The 15,285-nt window shown below is 44.1% G+C and overlaps 2 protein-coding genes across 16 annotated transcripts in view; one reads left to right on the top strand and one right to left on the bottom strand.

Annotated features, from left to right (window-relative positions):
* Nucleotides 1–15,285, top strand: part of CLEC16A (C-type lectin domain containing 16A) — a 188,536-nt gene that overhangs the window by 134,369 nt on the left and 38,882 nt on the right. For 7 of the 15 annotated variants that reach the window (XR_010613641.1, XR_010613639.1, XR_010613635.1 and 4 more), the window contains exon 24: nt 8,679–8,819. The exons of 7 other annotated variants lie outside the window; for them this stretch is intronic. The gene's annotated coding sequence lies outside the window, so the exon portion shown is untranslated. Of the gene's footprint in view, nt 1–8,678; nt 8,820–14,567; nt 15,272–15,285 lie in introns of those variants that run through there. One more of the 15 variants, XR_010613640.1, reaches the window with a different exon arrangement.
* On the bottom strand, nt 5,355–8,761 carry SOCS1 (suppressor of cytokine signaling 1). The gene is made up of 2 exons (XM_065683873.1): nt 8,236–8,761; nt 5,355–6,339 (listed from the first exon to the last, which is right to left on the bottom strand). Exon 2 carries the CDS (start codon nt 6,262–6,264, stop codon nt 5,641–5,643), a length of 624 nt encoding a protein of 207 aa, XP_065539945.1. The 5' UTR covers nt 6,265–6,339; nt 8,236–8,761; the 3' UTR covers nt 5,355–5,640.

The following is a 15,285-nucleotide window of genomic DNA, read 5'->3' as shown; positions in this document are numbered from 1 at the left end:
CTTTAGGGCTTTATTCCCTCTCCACCTGCATTCATGCCATGGTGCTGTTGGAATCTCAAATGGAAAGAGAACTGTGGCTGCCTGGACATGCTGATGGTTGCAAAATCTAAGTTGCATTGTAATGCAGCAAGTGTGTTAACTGGTAGAACACATGGAAGAGCACAGTAAATTCTTTAGTGCTTGACATCCTTCAGTTGCGATTGGATGTCTGCCTAAAACCTCTACTAAGTTTAATTGCACATAACTGGCTTTGATAATGTTCTCTGACGCAGCGGGCATAACTATGCACTTTGCAGGAATAACTCTGCACTGCGGGAAATTCCTGGTAAAACTTCTGAAGCCTTTATTTATGTACAGAAAGTCAAACTAGATGAAGGTATTGGTAAAATATAAGCAAAGGGGCTTTGTTGAACTAATGTCTACTGATGATCACTACATCTGGTCCACAAGTTGCATTAAGCTAACAACATTGTGCGTACATCCTGAGCATGTGCAGTACTACGAGTGCAGAGCTGATCAGGTCAGAGTGTCCTCTCAGGATTCCCAGCACCATTCTGAATCTGCTCATGGCATATCTTACTGTAAACCTGAACTACAGGCTGTAGAATTCAGAATCATGTGTAAACGAGGTAGTATTAAGATTAAACCAACTAACCCTTTCCTGTAACACAAACAGAACTAAAAAGGTATTAATTATGCTGGAAGGAAGAGGCATTTAATGAGTATTTCGGTGGAAGAAGCAATAAGTGTTTGGCAATAGATAAGTGTGTAAGAAGCCTCTGATTAAAACCATACTAATCATGTAAAGAAAGTTCCTTTTTTTGCCACTCAGTCAGCTCTTTACTTCCATAGACATGTCTAAAGGAATTATGCACACCTAAAAACACAGCAGAGAGGCCAGTGGATCTTATGTAGTAAAAAATAAGTAAATCTTCACAGTTGCTTTATTTCAGTTAGCAGTAGGGAACAAAAAAGCCCCAAACTCTGTTAGTGAAGATGAACCTTTGTGTTCACAAGCAGAAGCGGATCACAATGTAATAATTCACAGAAGGAGACAGAACTCTGAAAGAGTGATGACTGTATTTATCATTCTTCTACATGGCTGGGAACTACAAAACATATACTTACAACTGAGATTAAAATGACAACAGAAAGGTAATCCTACTTTGTCTTGCTAATAGAATCAAGATGAGTAGAATGAAGGATGCTGAGGAAATGTGGCTTGTGGAAAGGCTGGTTATTTTCTTTATTCTGTTTGACTGCTATTGCATCCTCACGATATCTGCTCCTCTCATAGCTGAAGATTATAGGGTAATTGCTTTGCTCTGCAACAGCGTCATCTCTGTCATTCTTGTCTTTGATAACCACACCCAAAGCATGTCACTGAGGTCCAGACACAGGGGAAATGTTTTTGGCATGTGGCTGACTCACCCATCTGTCAGTCAGGAGTTTATAGTCTGACTTTTTGGCCTTTGCTGTTTTGCCATGCTTGAGCAGTGGTTACATGCTGAGGTATGTGGGAGAATTTGGGCTTTTCTTTATACTCCCTGCTGGCCTGTGGTTCTGTTATTTCATGGTGACACAAAGAGCAAACTGGACCCACATACAGCAAACTTGCTATGTTGGGAAACAGCTGTGGAGGAAAAAGTCATGTATGTGACAGGATCTGAGTACTGTGCAGCAGTATGACAACAGGCAAGTGAGTGGTGATGAGAAGTCCCGAACAGCACTTCTTGGCAACTGGGAGAAACATCCTGGGAACCTACTGCACATGCAGTTGTTAGCTTACATTTTGTGCAGAAAACAATGCAGAGTCTGAATTATATTGCTGTTACACAGCCTTTGTCTCAAAGCTGGAATGTATGAATAAATGCATTGCTCACATGCTGTTAGCACCATGAACGGAGGGGTGGAAGGAGACCCAGGGGCTGAATGACAGCCCAGCACAATGGAAAAGCTGACACTGGATCTGAAGGAGAAGGTTCAGGAGGTGGATACACTGTTCAATAGAGGTTTAAGTACAAGCTGGGTGAAAAGTATTGATGGCTAGATACGATCAGTGTGTTGCCCTAGGGTACACTTTTTTCTTGACTGTTGAAAATAGCATCAGTGCTGACTGCAGCTGAAGCATCATTTCTTGTAAATGACTTCAATCATAACAGAATTAGTGTAACCACAGCTTCACAGTGGGTAAGGTTATGTGTGTCATTCAGGAGGCTCCTCCTGAGCATTCAGTAATTCTTCATGCTTAAATTAACCAGGTTCTCTGAACATCTACAGTTCTATTAATCAGCTCTATTCGTTAGTAAGTGTTTTGCAGCTGCAGCAGGGTATGTAAATTAACTTACTCTGAAAGCAACTGTGTGTTTCAGTCTAAGAAGAGAGAAAGCCTCAGTCTTGCTGCCTGTGGTCATAGGAGTGTTGCGCTGGAGCAGGGCTGGCTAGTGTCCCAGAAGGACCCTGCTGCACAGTTCCCACCCTGCTGTTCTCTGTGGGACAGGGACCCCCAGGGTCCTGCGGGTGACACAGCCATGCTGCAAATGGTATCATTTTAAAGCTGTCGGTTCCCACTAACTAAATACTGCAGTCTCTTCAGAAAAGAGCTCCACTCAGCTCTGCTCCTGAGCATGGCTCAGATTCTTCTGTAATCCTTTATCGGATTGACTATTTACTTCACTTTCCAGCCACAGGCAGGAGTGAAAAGGTCAGAGGAAAGAGCTGGGAAGCGGGGGAGGGACTGGAAACACCACTCTTCACATACTGTTTAGCAGGGAGGATTAAAATCACTGCACTGTTATGTGCTTCCATTGATTTAGGTGCAGAATCCCGCAAACTCCCTATTTGACCTTGCTGGTACTTTATTAAACAGAGGATGAGAGATTTGACAGCTAGAATTACTGCAGAAATCTTCAGGAGACTTCTAATATGGCCCTTAGATGTGACAGAGTCCTTAAGTCAGTGCATACAGGTAAGAAAACATTTTAGAGAACCCTTCATTAGCTCTTACAGAGGGCAAGTCAGAGTGACATTGTGAACACACATACTGTGGGTAGGGATTTCTTAACTGCTTTGGACCAAGGTACATAGACCTGCTAGAGAGAGAATCTGCCTGGCCACTGCATTGTTGTATGCTGAGGGGGGAGAGAAAAGGTGAGAAGGAAAGGAAGGAAGGAGAAGAAGAATAAGGCAGGTGAAAAAATACACAGCTTAAAATACAAGCCTGCTTTGTCTCCTGTTTCCTTAAGAGACCTTTTATACAATTCTAATGTTCTTGTCCTTATTTACAGTTTTGACTATATATTTTTCTGAAGTAGCCCACGTTTACATTTCATATGAAAGACAAAATGAAGGCATTTAGGAGGGAGTGTATGGATTATTTCTGCTAAACTTACTCTAAAGCAATAACGGAGAAAGAAAGTAGGTTTGTTTCTGCCAGGAAGGAAATGAAATGGGCTCAATCCTTATGCCTTTCATTCCCTGCCTCTCAGGTGGAAGCCCCTTACTGCGTATCTAGGTCTAGTTTTGTTTGGTTTTGCCAGGGGTAGTGGAGAGCCTTCTAAGCTACATCGTGCTTGTTCTACTACTAATGTGGTAAAGTGGACACTCATTCATACAGCAAGGCAAGAGTCATTAGTCTGGGGCCTAAAGGGTTAAAAGGTACTACAGTGTGGGGCTGGGAAAAGCGGACAGGGAAAGGGATAACAATCTCTGCTGACAGCAAAACAGTTTGGCAGCCTTCAATCTACAAAGACTCTTTTTTTCCCCCCAGTTTAACTTCTTAAAGCTATTCACATTCAGGTAGTTTTGCTCTTTTGCTCCTCTTTCTTATCTGCTACTTAACACAGCATTCACTACTTTCCCAGTTTATATCCTTGCAGCTGCTGTGGGAAAATGCATCATTCAGCAATGAATTCCAGCTTTAGAATGAAGCAGAAATGCTGTCCACGAATCTCAACCAAGGATGCCTGACAAGCTAATGGAGACTGCTAGGCAGAGCCAATCCAAAGAACATCTTTAGGGAAGCACCATAGTAAAGGATCACATGATACTGTCTGTATGTTCTTTCTTTTTCCCTTTCTCACAGTGTCCAATGCACTGTGAGTGATCCTTAGTCATGTTTGAGGAGGTAGCCTATTTATTCAAAAGAAACATCAACTACCTAAGAGCTGATTCTGTAGAGTAAATGACTTAACAGATTATTCAGGGAGGAACTCTATATAACACGTACTCAGTGTTTCATAAAAGTAGATTTAGCTTTAAAAAGAATGTGAATTACAGCCAAAGGGGAGACCTTTTATCTTCCAAACTCTAAAGATGACTTCATTTACTGCTTACAGTTACTGTAAGCACTGTAGATCTGTGCTGATAGAGTACATTTCTGTGAAAGACTCTCTGACTTCTTTTAAGTGATTTGGTTCAGCTGGTTTTCTAAGTCAGCTTCTCATGGATTTCAGGAAATGCTTGGGGGAGGGAGAACCACTTAATCATAATACAGGTGACATTTTGCCACACTGGGCCTCAGTCATTTACAGTTACAGCTTTATGGGGCACAGATTTTGCCTTTTATGAGCAGGTAGAAACTCAGTAGTGCCTTCACTAATCTTCTACAAATAGTAGTTAAAAACAGTCTGATACATTTTAACTTCCTGTGAATGAAGTTTAGCCATTAGAAATTATAGCTACAAATCTATAGGCTTATGCTTTCTTGGTATTGTCACACATTCTTTCAAAATATCACATCTATGCTCTGTAGATCACCAGGAATCTGGGACATCTTTCTGAAGTCTAAAGTTGTCTGCACCTTTGCCATTTTGTGTATGCCAGTTTAAAGAGAGAACTAAGCTATCCTTCCCTCAGTGCGTCATAGTGACACAGTGTTCACAGACCTTTCAAGTGTGAGAATGGCATTTCTGGACAGTTTTATTTTTCCCTGCTGACATTCATGTGGTTTGTTATGTCAGACAGGAGCCTCTGCTTGCTCACAGCCTTGTAGCTTTTAATAGAAATAAGGCAAGGAGAGTTGGTGCAATTAGCTCAGCCACGGGTTCAATTCTCTTTCAAGTATTATGCACCGCTCTACTCTTAACACACTGCTCCTGCTCTCATGGATTTAGAAGAGAGCTAGATTCCAGGGCAGATTCATCCTGAGGACATTTTCTACTCACTTTCATCTTTCTGTTTTAAGCTTTTTGGGCAGGAATCCTCTGTCTGTTTGGACTAGCACTAGAACAGGCTAGTTCAGTAGGGGGAAAAGCAGGCCCACGTGGAAATCTGTCTGCACTTACACACTCAATCAGCAGTTCATCAACAGAATAGGTACCCAGAATCTTTAAAACTAAAACCAGAGATGCTACTTTTTTTAAAAACTTTCACAATAAAATTTATTATGTTAATATCATTAAAAATATTATAAAATAATAAAATATTCTGCATGGCAGAAAAATTATGCCAGGGTTTAAAAACCCCACGTTTGTGCAAATAGTTTTTGTAAACATAAGAAGTCAAGTGTTCAAGTTCCATCCCAAAATACAGTAAATTGCTACAAAAATAAGTTTGCTCACTGTCAAACATGGTTAAAAACCCAGGAAGCTGGATTTCTTCACACATCTCTCACACGTCCCTATACAGTTAATGCTGTACTTATATCTGAAACGGGAAGGATTTCAGATAGTCCTTTAAAACAGGATTGAGGGGAATCTGGTTCAAGTTCTCTCTTCCAAAAGTTTTCACAATGCTTTTCCGGCAGAGCTCCTGCAGGGGCTGCATGCGGACTTTGCGCAGGGGGGTAACCAGTACCTTCCTCGGGGAGCTTAGGTAATGTTCCAGCAGCTTAAAAAGACAGTCAAAAGTCTCTTTACTGCCATCCAAGCTGAAATGCCCAGCCTGAAAGTTTATCCGGATGCTGGTGGGCCCAGTTGCAGTCTTAACACTGATGGCAAAGAAGCAATTCTTCTGTGTGCTGTCCCTGATGAGGAAGGTGCCCTCAGGCTCAGACTTCAGCTTCTCATGGGCAGCATTGACAGTCAGAGGTCCCCAGTAGAAGCCACAGGCTTCCAGCAGGCTGCTGGCTCGAGTGATGCTACTGAAATCCGCTTGCGAGCGAAAGGTTCGGAAGTGAGTGTTGCTCTGTGCCTGCACAGTGCCGGGCCGGCCTGGGCCCTGGTAGCTTCGAGCCTGTGAACGATCCTGTGCCGGAGGGTCAAGTAGACACCTTGGGTCTGCTGCAACTGCATTATCTGCTGACACCTTGCTGTGCGCTACCATCCTACAGCCTAGACCAGCGGATGCGGTCTTCCATAGCGTCAGCGGCTACGGCAGGGAAGCTTTCCAGCAGCCAATCTGAAATACCAAAGAAACACAGTGTGAGATCCCCAGAGAAAAGTGGCTGCAATCTCTGAATGACCATGTCTTCCATTCATACGCCTCCCACCCATTATAAAATAATGAAATATTCATTTGCCAATTCACACTGGGCAAAAAACCTGACAGGATTAGCAGAGATGGCAAAGTCCAAAGATCCAAAAATATTCAGCAAGAATCATTAACAGCTATAGAAGAGAACACAGTTTCCCTGCTATAAGCCCACAAAAGCATACTGGGACCTGGAGCGAGTCAAACAACATAAGTGAGCAGTTTTCTTGTATACACTATCAGGTTCTCAAGTTTTTTAGAGAACAAAGCAAGGTTTTGCAACTGAGTTACCAATTTCTCATCACCTCTCTTTCCCTTCCCCAATACCAACTTGATGTCACAACTCAGACAACATTGTTATTTGGTGCACTGTGTAAAAAAGAGAAAGCAGGTGAAAGAAATGTAAACTCTGCAGGCAGGTCTGGCCCTGGATAATTGGGGAACAGTGTAAGGTGAATAGGTGCCATTGTGTGACTGGAGTGTAATCTGGAAGGGCAGCCTGTACCACTGCCAGTTTACACAGTAATCCTAAAACTACTTTCCTCTCTCCTGTTAACCTGAGGCTCAGCCATAAAAGGCAATTTCCCATTCCCCTAACTTTCCCTTGGGACAGCAATGCTACAACCTCACTAGCTTACACAAATCAACCTCTATGAACCCTTAAAGCATTACTCCTCAGTCTCTCTCTTTTTTTGTATTACATGCACTTTAAGTGGCCCAATCTAAATTGCTTCCTATTGATATATCTTTCAGCATGAGGGACTAAATTCATCCCTCGTGTTACTTCAAAGGAATTAGCAGTGCTGCACCAGGAATGAGTTTGGCCTGAAATGTCTACCTCTGACAGTGTGGTTCAATACATCTCCGCTGGCTGCCTTGACCTTACTGGCAAGCATAGATTTTAGGATTTATCCCTACAGTGAGATATAGATCTGCAGCAGCAGCTTGTTGAGAAACCTTCAAGTATTCTCAGAAATGAACTCCTCAGCCATCTTACGTTTCAGGGTAACATGCTAATGAGGATTTCAAAGAAAGCACACAGCTGGATTCCAGTCTGTGCTAATTTAACAGCTTAATGTTTGGTTTCATTTAGGTCATCTTACCTTCCGAAACAGCAAAAAGGGCTGTAAAATCCTTATGCTGACAAATAACTTAGCAGGCTGAAAGCAGCACTGGGCTTTCTTTATACAGCTGAAGGAAACTGATGTCAGTTTTTCCAATTACTGGGCCAGGATTATTACTCACTATTTAAGTTAACAAAAATTAAATTTCATGGCACGCTGGTGAGAAATAACCACAAAACCCGCGATCTCGAGCTCGCAGGGCTCCCTAGCGGGAACCGTCCGTAGCCAAGGAGTTTGCAGGGCCTTTCTTAAGGGCACAGAGCAAACTCGGGGCACGCCAGTCTTCAGAGCCTGACAGCCAGCGCCGGTAGGCGATACCGGGGTGCTTCTCTCCTCTGGGGCACAACCCGGCACGGTGCCCACCTGCCCGCTCGCTCCGGGCTGGGGCTGTGCGGGGCCTTGCCGGGGAGGGTGCGGGTCCTTGGAGGAGAAGGGTGCCGTGCAAAGCTCGCTGCGTGCTCACTTTAGTGTTGTTCTCGCTGTTTTATACCGAGCACGATAGCTGTCTTGAACGCAGACATTGAGCCAAAAATGGAGGGGGAGAATAGAACCAAAAAAACCCAAAAAGCCCCCCCCCCAACAAAGCCACCAGGCTCGGCACGGCTCCCTGGCCGTGCCTCCGGAGTCGCTCCTCTGTAACCGCGGCGCAGGAGCGCTGGGCTCGCGAGAACCCCGCAGGGAAGAGCTCTCCCTCCCTTACCTTCGCCCGGCGGCTACTCCTGGCCCCGGCGGCCGGCTGAGCATCCTCGGCGCGGGGGCCGTGCCTGGCGCCACATGAGCCGGGGCTCCCACGGGCGGGCGGCACCTCCAGCGCTCTGGGCCCGCTCATCGCCGCCGCTTTCTATTTAACGCGGCGGCGCTTTTCTGCGAGCAGCTCCTCCCCTGCCTTCTCCGAAAACACGTGGCTGCAGCTTCACTTTCACTTTCCGAACGAGTTATGGCGAGCGGAGCCGAGCTCAGCCCTGCCCTGCCCGCGGCTCCCGGCACCCGAGGAGCTCGCCTGGGGCTGCTGGTGCTGCGGAATGCCGGCGGTGGGGGCTGCTGCGCTCGGCTCCGCTCCGCCCCGCGTGTCCCCGTCTCCGGTTCACCCCATGTCTTCTGTCCGACTAAACCAGTGGTTGCTCTTTCTTTTCTCTTCCTCAGACAGCGCCAGCAAAGCGGTGGTGCGCAAGGCGCCCATGGGTAGCGTCAGGCAGCTGCTGCAGGGTCAGGCTGGCTCGGCTGCCTGGGAAGCCCAAGCGCAGGAGTGCTCCGAGGCCAAAGGGAAGCGAGGGAACCCTAGAGGTAGGTGATGGACAAGGCTCTGACCTGGCAGCTAGCTCAAAACGGGGTGGAGGGGGGAGGGGGGAAACGGCAAGAAAAGCGAGCAAGTAACCAACGTGGAAAGCGTTAACTTGAAGATAGCTGCTGTCCTCAAAGCTAAAAGGTCAACATGGACAGAACAGGTGAGAGAACCTAATATGTAACTTAAACGTCTGAGAAGGGGAGTAAATTTAGACAAATAATAATTTTAAAGTGAGAAAAGTATTCAGAGAAATCTGTGGTACTTCCACAGAGAGGACCGTGCAGATACTACCCTGGGATTTGAGTTCTTGAAACAGAATTTCCCTGGGGTTTTCTACAGGGTAATCAGATTTAAAAGTAACTGTTCAAATCCCCAACTGTATTTATAACCTTTGCCAGAAGCCAGTGCAGGAGGCTTGAGATGCTGTTCTGCTCGCCCAGAGGGAGGTTTGAAACACCAGGTACCAAACTAGCATCTTATGTCCTCTCTTAAGTGGGTGATTCCTAAAGTAGTAACCAACATCTGTCTACAACACCAAGAAGTTGTTCTTCTGATTATTCCTTATCTCTTTGGAAGCCAAGTGGCCTTATCAGTGCCTTACACAGTAATTCATCTGCTCAGGCATGTGCAAAAATACGGAAACTCCTTGAAGAATTCCACTGACTCTTGGATCTGCCATGGCTACACTCATGTACTGCTTCCAGAGCACATGTGGTCAGGGGCAGGTAGTATGATATGGATTTTGCAGCCAGAATGCTTCCTTATATTGGGAGCAGGGAAAGGATGTTTTTCCCCTTGCAGTCAACAGTGTTTGTGACAAGGAAATGTTTCTGTCAAATTCTGAAGGGGACAGAGACTGGGAAGCTCTTGTGAGTTGTCCTTTGGGATGAAGTTGAGGGAATGTATTTCCTGCTTTGCGACTGAATATTCTTTTCAAAATCCACTGTGGTCACAGACTGAGTTAACCTGATGGCAGTACAGCGCCTTAGTGATGTGCAGCCAGTGGACAACAGGTCAACCTGGAAATTTCTGATGATGCTTTCTCTACCAAAATTTACTGCTCATGGTCTGTCATGTGACAGTATAGTTGTCATGAATTTGGAGAAACAGAGCTTGCCATTGATTGTAAGACCTGGCACAGAGATTCACTTTGTACTCAGAATCCTCTTTCAAACAATTTCTGAGCAACTGAGCTTAAGCCAAGGTTTGGAAAAGCAGCTGTGGGAGGGAAGCTCACCTGCTTTTCTGTGTAAAACAAAAGCGTGGGGGAATGGTGGAACTGAAACTTGCTTTTGAATTTGAACCTGCAACAGTGGAGAAATGTTTTGCCAGTGTTTGCTTTGGTGTAGTGTGCTCCATGCAGCAAGGAGATTCAGTGTCTGTTTTGTATAAGGCATTGTTCATGTTCGGGCAGGTTATACAACCAGGCCTTGCCCTTAACAGCTTAAACTCTACTTAGTCAAGATAAAGTCCCCTTCCTCCTTGCCACCCCTCCAAAGAAAAGAGAAAATAAAGTGCTTAACTGTGTCACAATAACGTAAATCTGAGACAAAAGTGCAGCTCAGATCCTCTAACTCCTCACCTAGACTCTGAAGGCCCCGCTAAGCTACCTTCTGCTACTGCTGGCTCCTGCCATCATTGTGGCTTTAAGAAGTGGAGCAGCATGTCTGTAATGCACCACACTGGTAGGAGTGTTTCTCAGATGAGATGGAGGTTGGCTGCAGTTTGCTGCAGGCGTGCCAGGAAAGCTGTTCCACTCTCACATAATTTTTAATTTTGTAAGAAAGATCCTTCAGGTGCACGTGCAGCCTGTCAGCCGTGTACTGAGCAGCACAGCTGACAAACAGCTTGTCCAAAAAGTCTTCTTCATTGAGCAGGAATGCGGTAATAACACTTAGTTGCAAGGCGTCAGAGTTTGGCAGGGCTTGGATGGGTAGGTGAGCTCCCAGCACTGAGGAGAGCATTGCAGTGAGGCTGCCAGCTCACACACCAGCAGCCAAATGCTGCTGCCTGCAAGAGCTTGGTACTGGCTCTATGTGAATCACAGGGAGAGTGGTGCAGGCTGGCCATAAGGTGCTTAAAAAGGCTTGCCCAGAAGAAGTGGTTGTCAGTCATAATTTGTGAAGGAGACTTGTACAGTGAGTAAAGATTTTGTGCTAGTTAGAGCTGGGGTTTTAGACTTGAGGGTCCCACAAGTTGAGCTCTTTGGGAAATCTTCAATTTTACCACTGATGTTTACTTTTGCAACCCCCATTCCCATCCTTCTCTTTCCTTTCTTACCTCCTCTCCCTCTACTAAAAATCCCCAAGCCTGTGCCTTGGGAAGAGCTCCATGTGCCGAGGGATGGGTGAGACAAGGTGACCCTACCCATTAGAAGGCAGAGCATAAAGCTGGAGCTGGTGTGGAGCTGTTGGGCAGAGCACCCATCGAAGGGGGGCTCTAGGAACGACTGAAGGTGAAAGCTCTGCTGCCAGTTCAGGGGATTCTGTCACTCAGCTTAATAAGCATTTACTGCTTATTGCAAGGTGAATTAGACTTAGAGCCTGTTTGGTAAGTAAAGCCTTCCTGTGAAATGCCGTTTTCTCTCATCTATGCAAAGTACCATTTCCCATGGAGAAAGAAACTGTCGTGCCTTTCTTCCCTGCTGATGGTCTCGGAAAAGAAAAGCAAGGTCTGGAGGGAAAGAAAACAGTTGGGAGACATTATACAATACCCCCTTCTCCCCTGTAAATGCTTTTGATCTGAAGGGTTGTATCAGTAAATCTCCAAAGCCTAGGATAAAGAACAAACTCAGCTTTCGTTAAGAATAGAAGTCCATACCCTTATTTTTTAAATATTGGTTTGGAAAATGATAGAAAATTCAGAGGAATCATTAGGCATTTGGGCAGCAGGAGCACAGCTTACTGGCTAGAAAGAGGGCAAAGGCTAAAGGGAATCTGTTCAGAAAGCACTGGGAGTATGGATGCGAGGAAAGGTCTGCCAGAAGGCAGCAAGGGAAAAAACATGGTTCTGAAGATAGGAGAGTGCTGTATCTGTTGGGGATACAGGAGGCATTTGCCTGTTGGTTAGTTTGTTTTCCAGAAACCACATTCTTGGTGCTACTAGCAGCAATGTAATGCATGCAGAGCTTCCCTTATGCTCCAAGCCTCTCCTCACCCAGTGAAACCACCAAGAGGGAGGAGGTTGTGATAGTACGTGTGGTATTCCCCAGTATAAATTCCCTTATGGGGCACTCCACACCCTGCTGAATTCATCCCACTTGCAGGGACAGTCCTCTGGAAACAAATAAATCAAAAAACTTGAGAGGTTTGACAGTCAGCAGGCACTCCCCATTTAGCTTTTGCCTGATTTTTGAGAACGGAAGCAGACACCGATTCTGTTATGAACCTGGATTAACTGGCAGGCCAATGTGTCTGTGGAATAGAACACTGTTTAGAATTTGGTATAGTAAGTGGGTGATCAGTGTGGGAATTAATAGGGAATTGCTCTTTTCTTGTGAGAACAGTAAATAAGGTCACATTTTATTATCAGTGCTTTGAGTTAGAGCCTCTCTTGTGCTGATACTGTAATGGTAGCTCTTATGTGAAAGTGCTCATTATCTAAAATGACCAAACCAGCAACACCATCTACAGAAAAGGGGAACTGAAGCACAGAGATTCAGTGATTTGCTTAAGTCAGAGAGTGATACAGTCTGCAGAAGGGCTAGGAATGGAACATAATTCAGGTCTTCAGAGCCCCACACTAGAAACTTAACCACAACGCCATCCTTCCTGTTTTAGTGGGTTTTGTTTTCTTCTCCAGAATCTGAATTTTCATTTAAATGAAACCCCTGAAATCGGAATTTTTTGATTTTGCAAGTAAATTAGACATCACACTGCTTCTGAGTCTGCTTTCAGATGCACTGAAACCAGCAGCACTGAGAGGTGTGAACCTCTGTCACCCACTTTAACTAAGGTATTAAGGTCAAAGTTTGACATATTTAAATAGGACATGCCCCAAAGATGTAACTATCGTGACTTGACATTTCCTTATACATCTCCTTGTCCATACTATCCACACTATAATTTTCTAAGAGATAATAAAAGTAGACCTGATGAATACAGCTCATCTTCTGTTTCTTTTAGTCATTTACTTCCAGGTAAAATAGCTATAAAATGACTCACTTTACACTGATATGAATTACCACTGAAGAATGATGTGTGTATGGCACAGTTATCACAGCATACACAAAATCAATTTTGAGGTGTCACCAATTTTTAATCAAGCCTTGATAAACATTATACCTATACCTATACAAGGGCTAGTCAGTCACTACAGAATTAGTAATTTCTGTCTGAACTGGAATTTGTGCTGTTCTGCAGATAAAGTACAAGTCAGAGCCCATCCAGCAAGGATGGATGATAGAAATTTGTGATTTTGTCTTCTAAAAAGGATCTCTCTGAGTATTAGTTGTGAAAAAGTGCATGTGTACTGGCTAGGATGAAAAGCTGTGGAGTTTGGAAGTAGATTAAGCTTATCTGTGTACTAAAACAGTAAAAGTTGAGCCTCTCTCTCCTCTGAAGTGCCTTTCATTAGTCCACATTGTTTAAAATATATCTCTGTAAGAGATACAAACTCTTACACTTCAAATAAGTAATAAAATAACTGTCTGAGGCTGTGAGGAAGGTTTCTTTCTAAACTGGCTATTCTGGAATTGTTTATTCTTCTGTGACAGGTAATTCCGGTTTCCTTGAGCCCAGACTAAATGGACCCTGCCTGGAAGTTCTTTTCTTGATATTACTTAAGTCAAATGAAGATTCACATTAGTCTCATTAATTCAAATGCTGAACAGTTAAGCATATAAAATGTGGTTTGGCTTTTCTACATTTCACTAGTTTAGACATCCTTCTTGGTAATTAGTTGAGTGCAAACAAACAAAAAAGGAAAGCGTGAAATTGTGGGTAAAAGCATTGTGAAAGAGCAGCCTGCTTTCATACGAATGAGGAATCTGTGTTGCTTGGGTAGGGGGATGAGTATGTGTGTGTGCATGCTCTACAACTGATGGAGGAACTTTGGATCCCTAAAAATAATGTTGGTGTTAATTACAGAGGTAGCTGGCTGCCATTCATACAGGGGAACTGCTGCTATAAATACTGAACTGGATATTTTAAAGCAGAACTATATGAAGGTAGTTTGGCTTCCAGATACACTTACTGGACCACAGAGGTTTCAGTGCTGGCTGGATGAACATAGACCTTGAATTTCAGAACCAGCTGCTAATTTTACTTCAATCTGGCTACCGCAGTACCAGAGTGATCCTTTCCAAACTCAGCCAGGAGAGATCTCTGGTCCCTTTCTATTGCCTCTGTCACTGCTCCAGTGGCTCTTCCCCTTGGTATTGAAGTAACATTCTCTGTTTCTTCAGTTCCCTGTTCTCATGTCTGCAAGCCTATGAAGGAGCGTGGTAACACTGCACAGGGAAAATCAGCCAAGGCACTGAACCGTGCTGTGGGTTTTGGAGTTGAGCTTACTGCCTGTACGTGCAGCTAGAGTCCTGAGGCTGTTATATATCCATATAATGTGGGAAACAGATGCTGGTTATAAAGAGAGAACAGGAGAGTTCATAAGCTTTGGGGAGCAAAACATAAATTCATAATCCCGAAAGACCTCCAGTACATCTTTATTACTATTTTAATAGTGTCTTTACCTGCTGCTTTTATGGTTTCCCATTCTTACAGGCATTTTTTACCACTTCTCTTTGTTTTCAGTGCCTGTTTAGATTGTATCCTGCATGGTTTACAAGGCTACAAATCTGCATTTACTGCTGCAGGTGTTGATGCCCATTCTGGTGCTCCCACAATCCCATCTATTCAAACCACATGCAAATGCTGAACTTCTGCTGAAGTAATTCAAAGATGGTGAAATCAGTTTCTGATGCATTTCATTCATGGGCATAATCAGCACATGAGGAGATTGTTATGGTTGGGGTGACTCAAATATTCCCTTGCCTTTGGGTTTTCGGTCTACAGAAATGGATTAAAATGAATTCTTAATATGGTCAAACTGACCCAAATCTCAATTATGTTTCCTTGAATGGAGAAAGACTCAATGGTCCAAGCTAAAGCTTTTCATCCAGATGGACAATAGTATTTCCTTTGCAATGCACTGAGACACTTTCAGATGACTTGGTTGGATTTTTAATACTTGAACTTAGGGAGCCCGGACCTGAGTAAACTACTATTAATACTCAGCCTTGAGAAAACATCCTTTGTGGGCTCTCCTCCCGCTTGATATGCTGACCCTCTATATTCCTACTATGATTGTAATCTATGTTAATTGACAGATCTTTCTTACAGCTGCTGTCAAATCTCAAAATCATAAACCACCCAAACTTTTATGATGATGGATATTAGGGTCTTGCAGTATCTAATAACTCCTATAACCAACAAATAAAAACTAGGGAATATGCGTATCTTGTTCCACTGT

This window comes from Lathamus discolor, chromosome 6, assembly GCF_037157495.1.
Source record: "Lathamus discolor isolate bLatDis1 chromosome 6, bLatDis1.hap1, whole genome shotgun sequence".
Taxonomy (NCBI): Eukaryota; Metazoa; Chordata; class Aves; order Psittaciformes; family Psittacidae; genus Lathamus; species Lathamus discolor.
The sequence above is the reverse complement of the archived record's forward strand: the minus strand, read 5'-3'. Positions and strand labels throughout refer to the sequence as shown.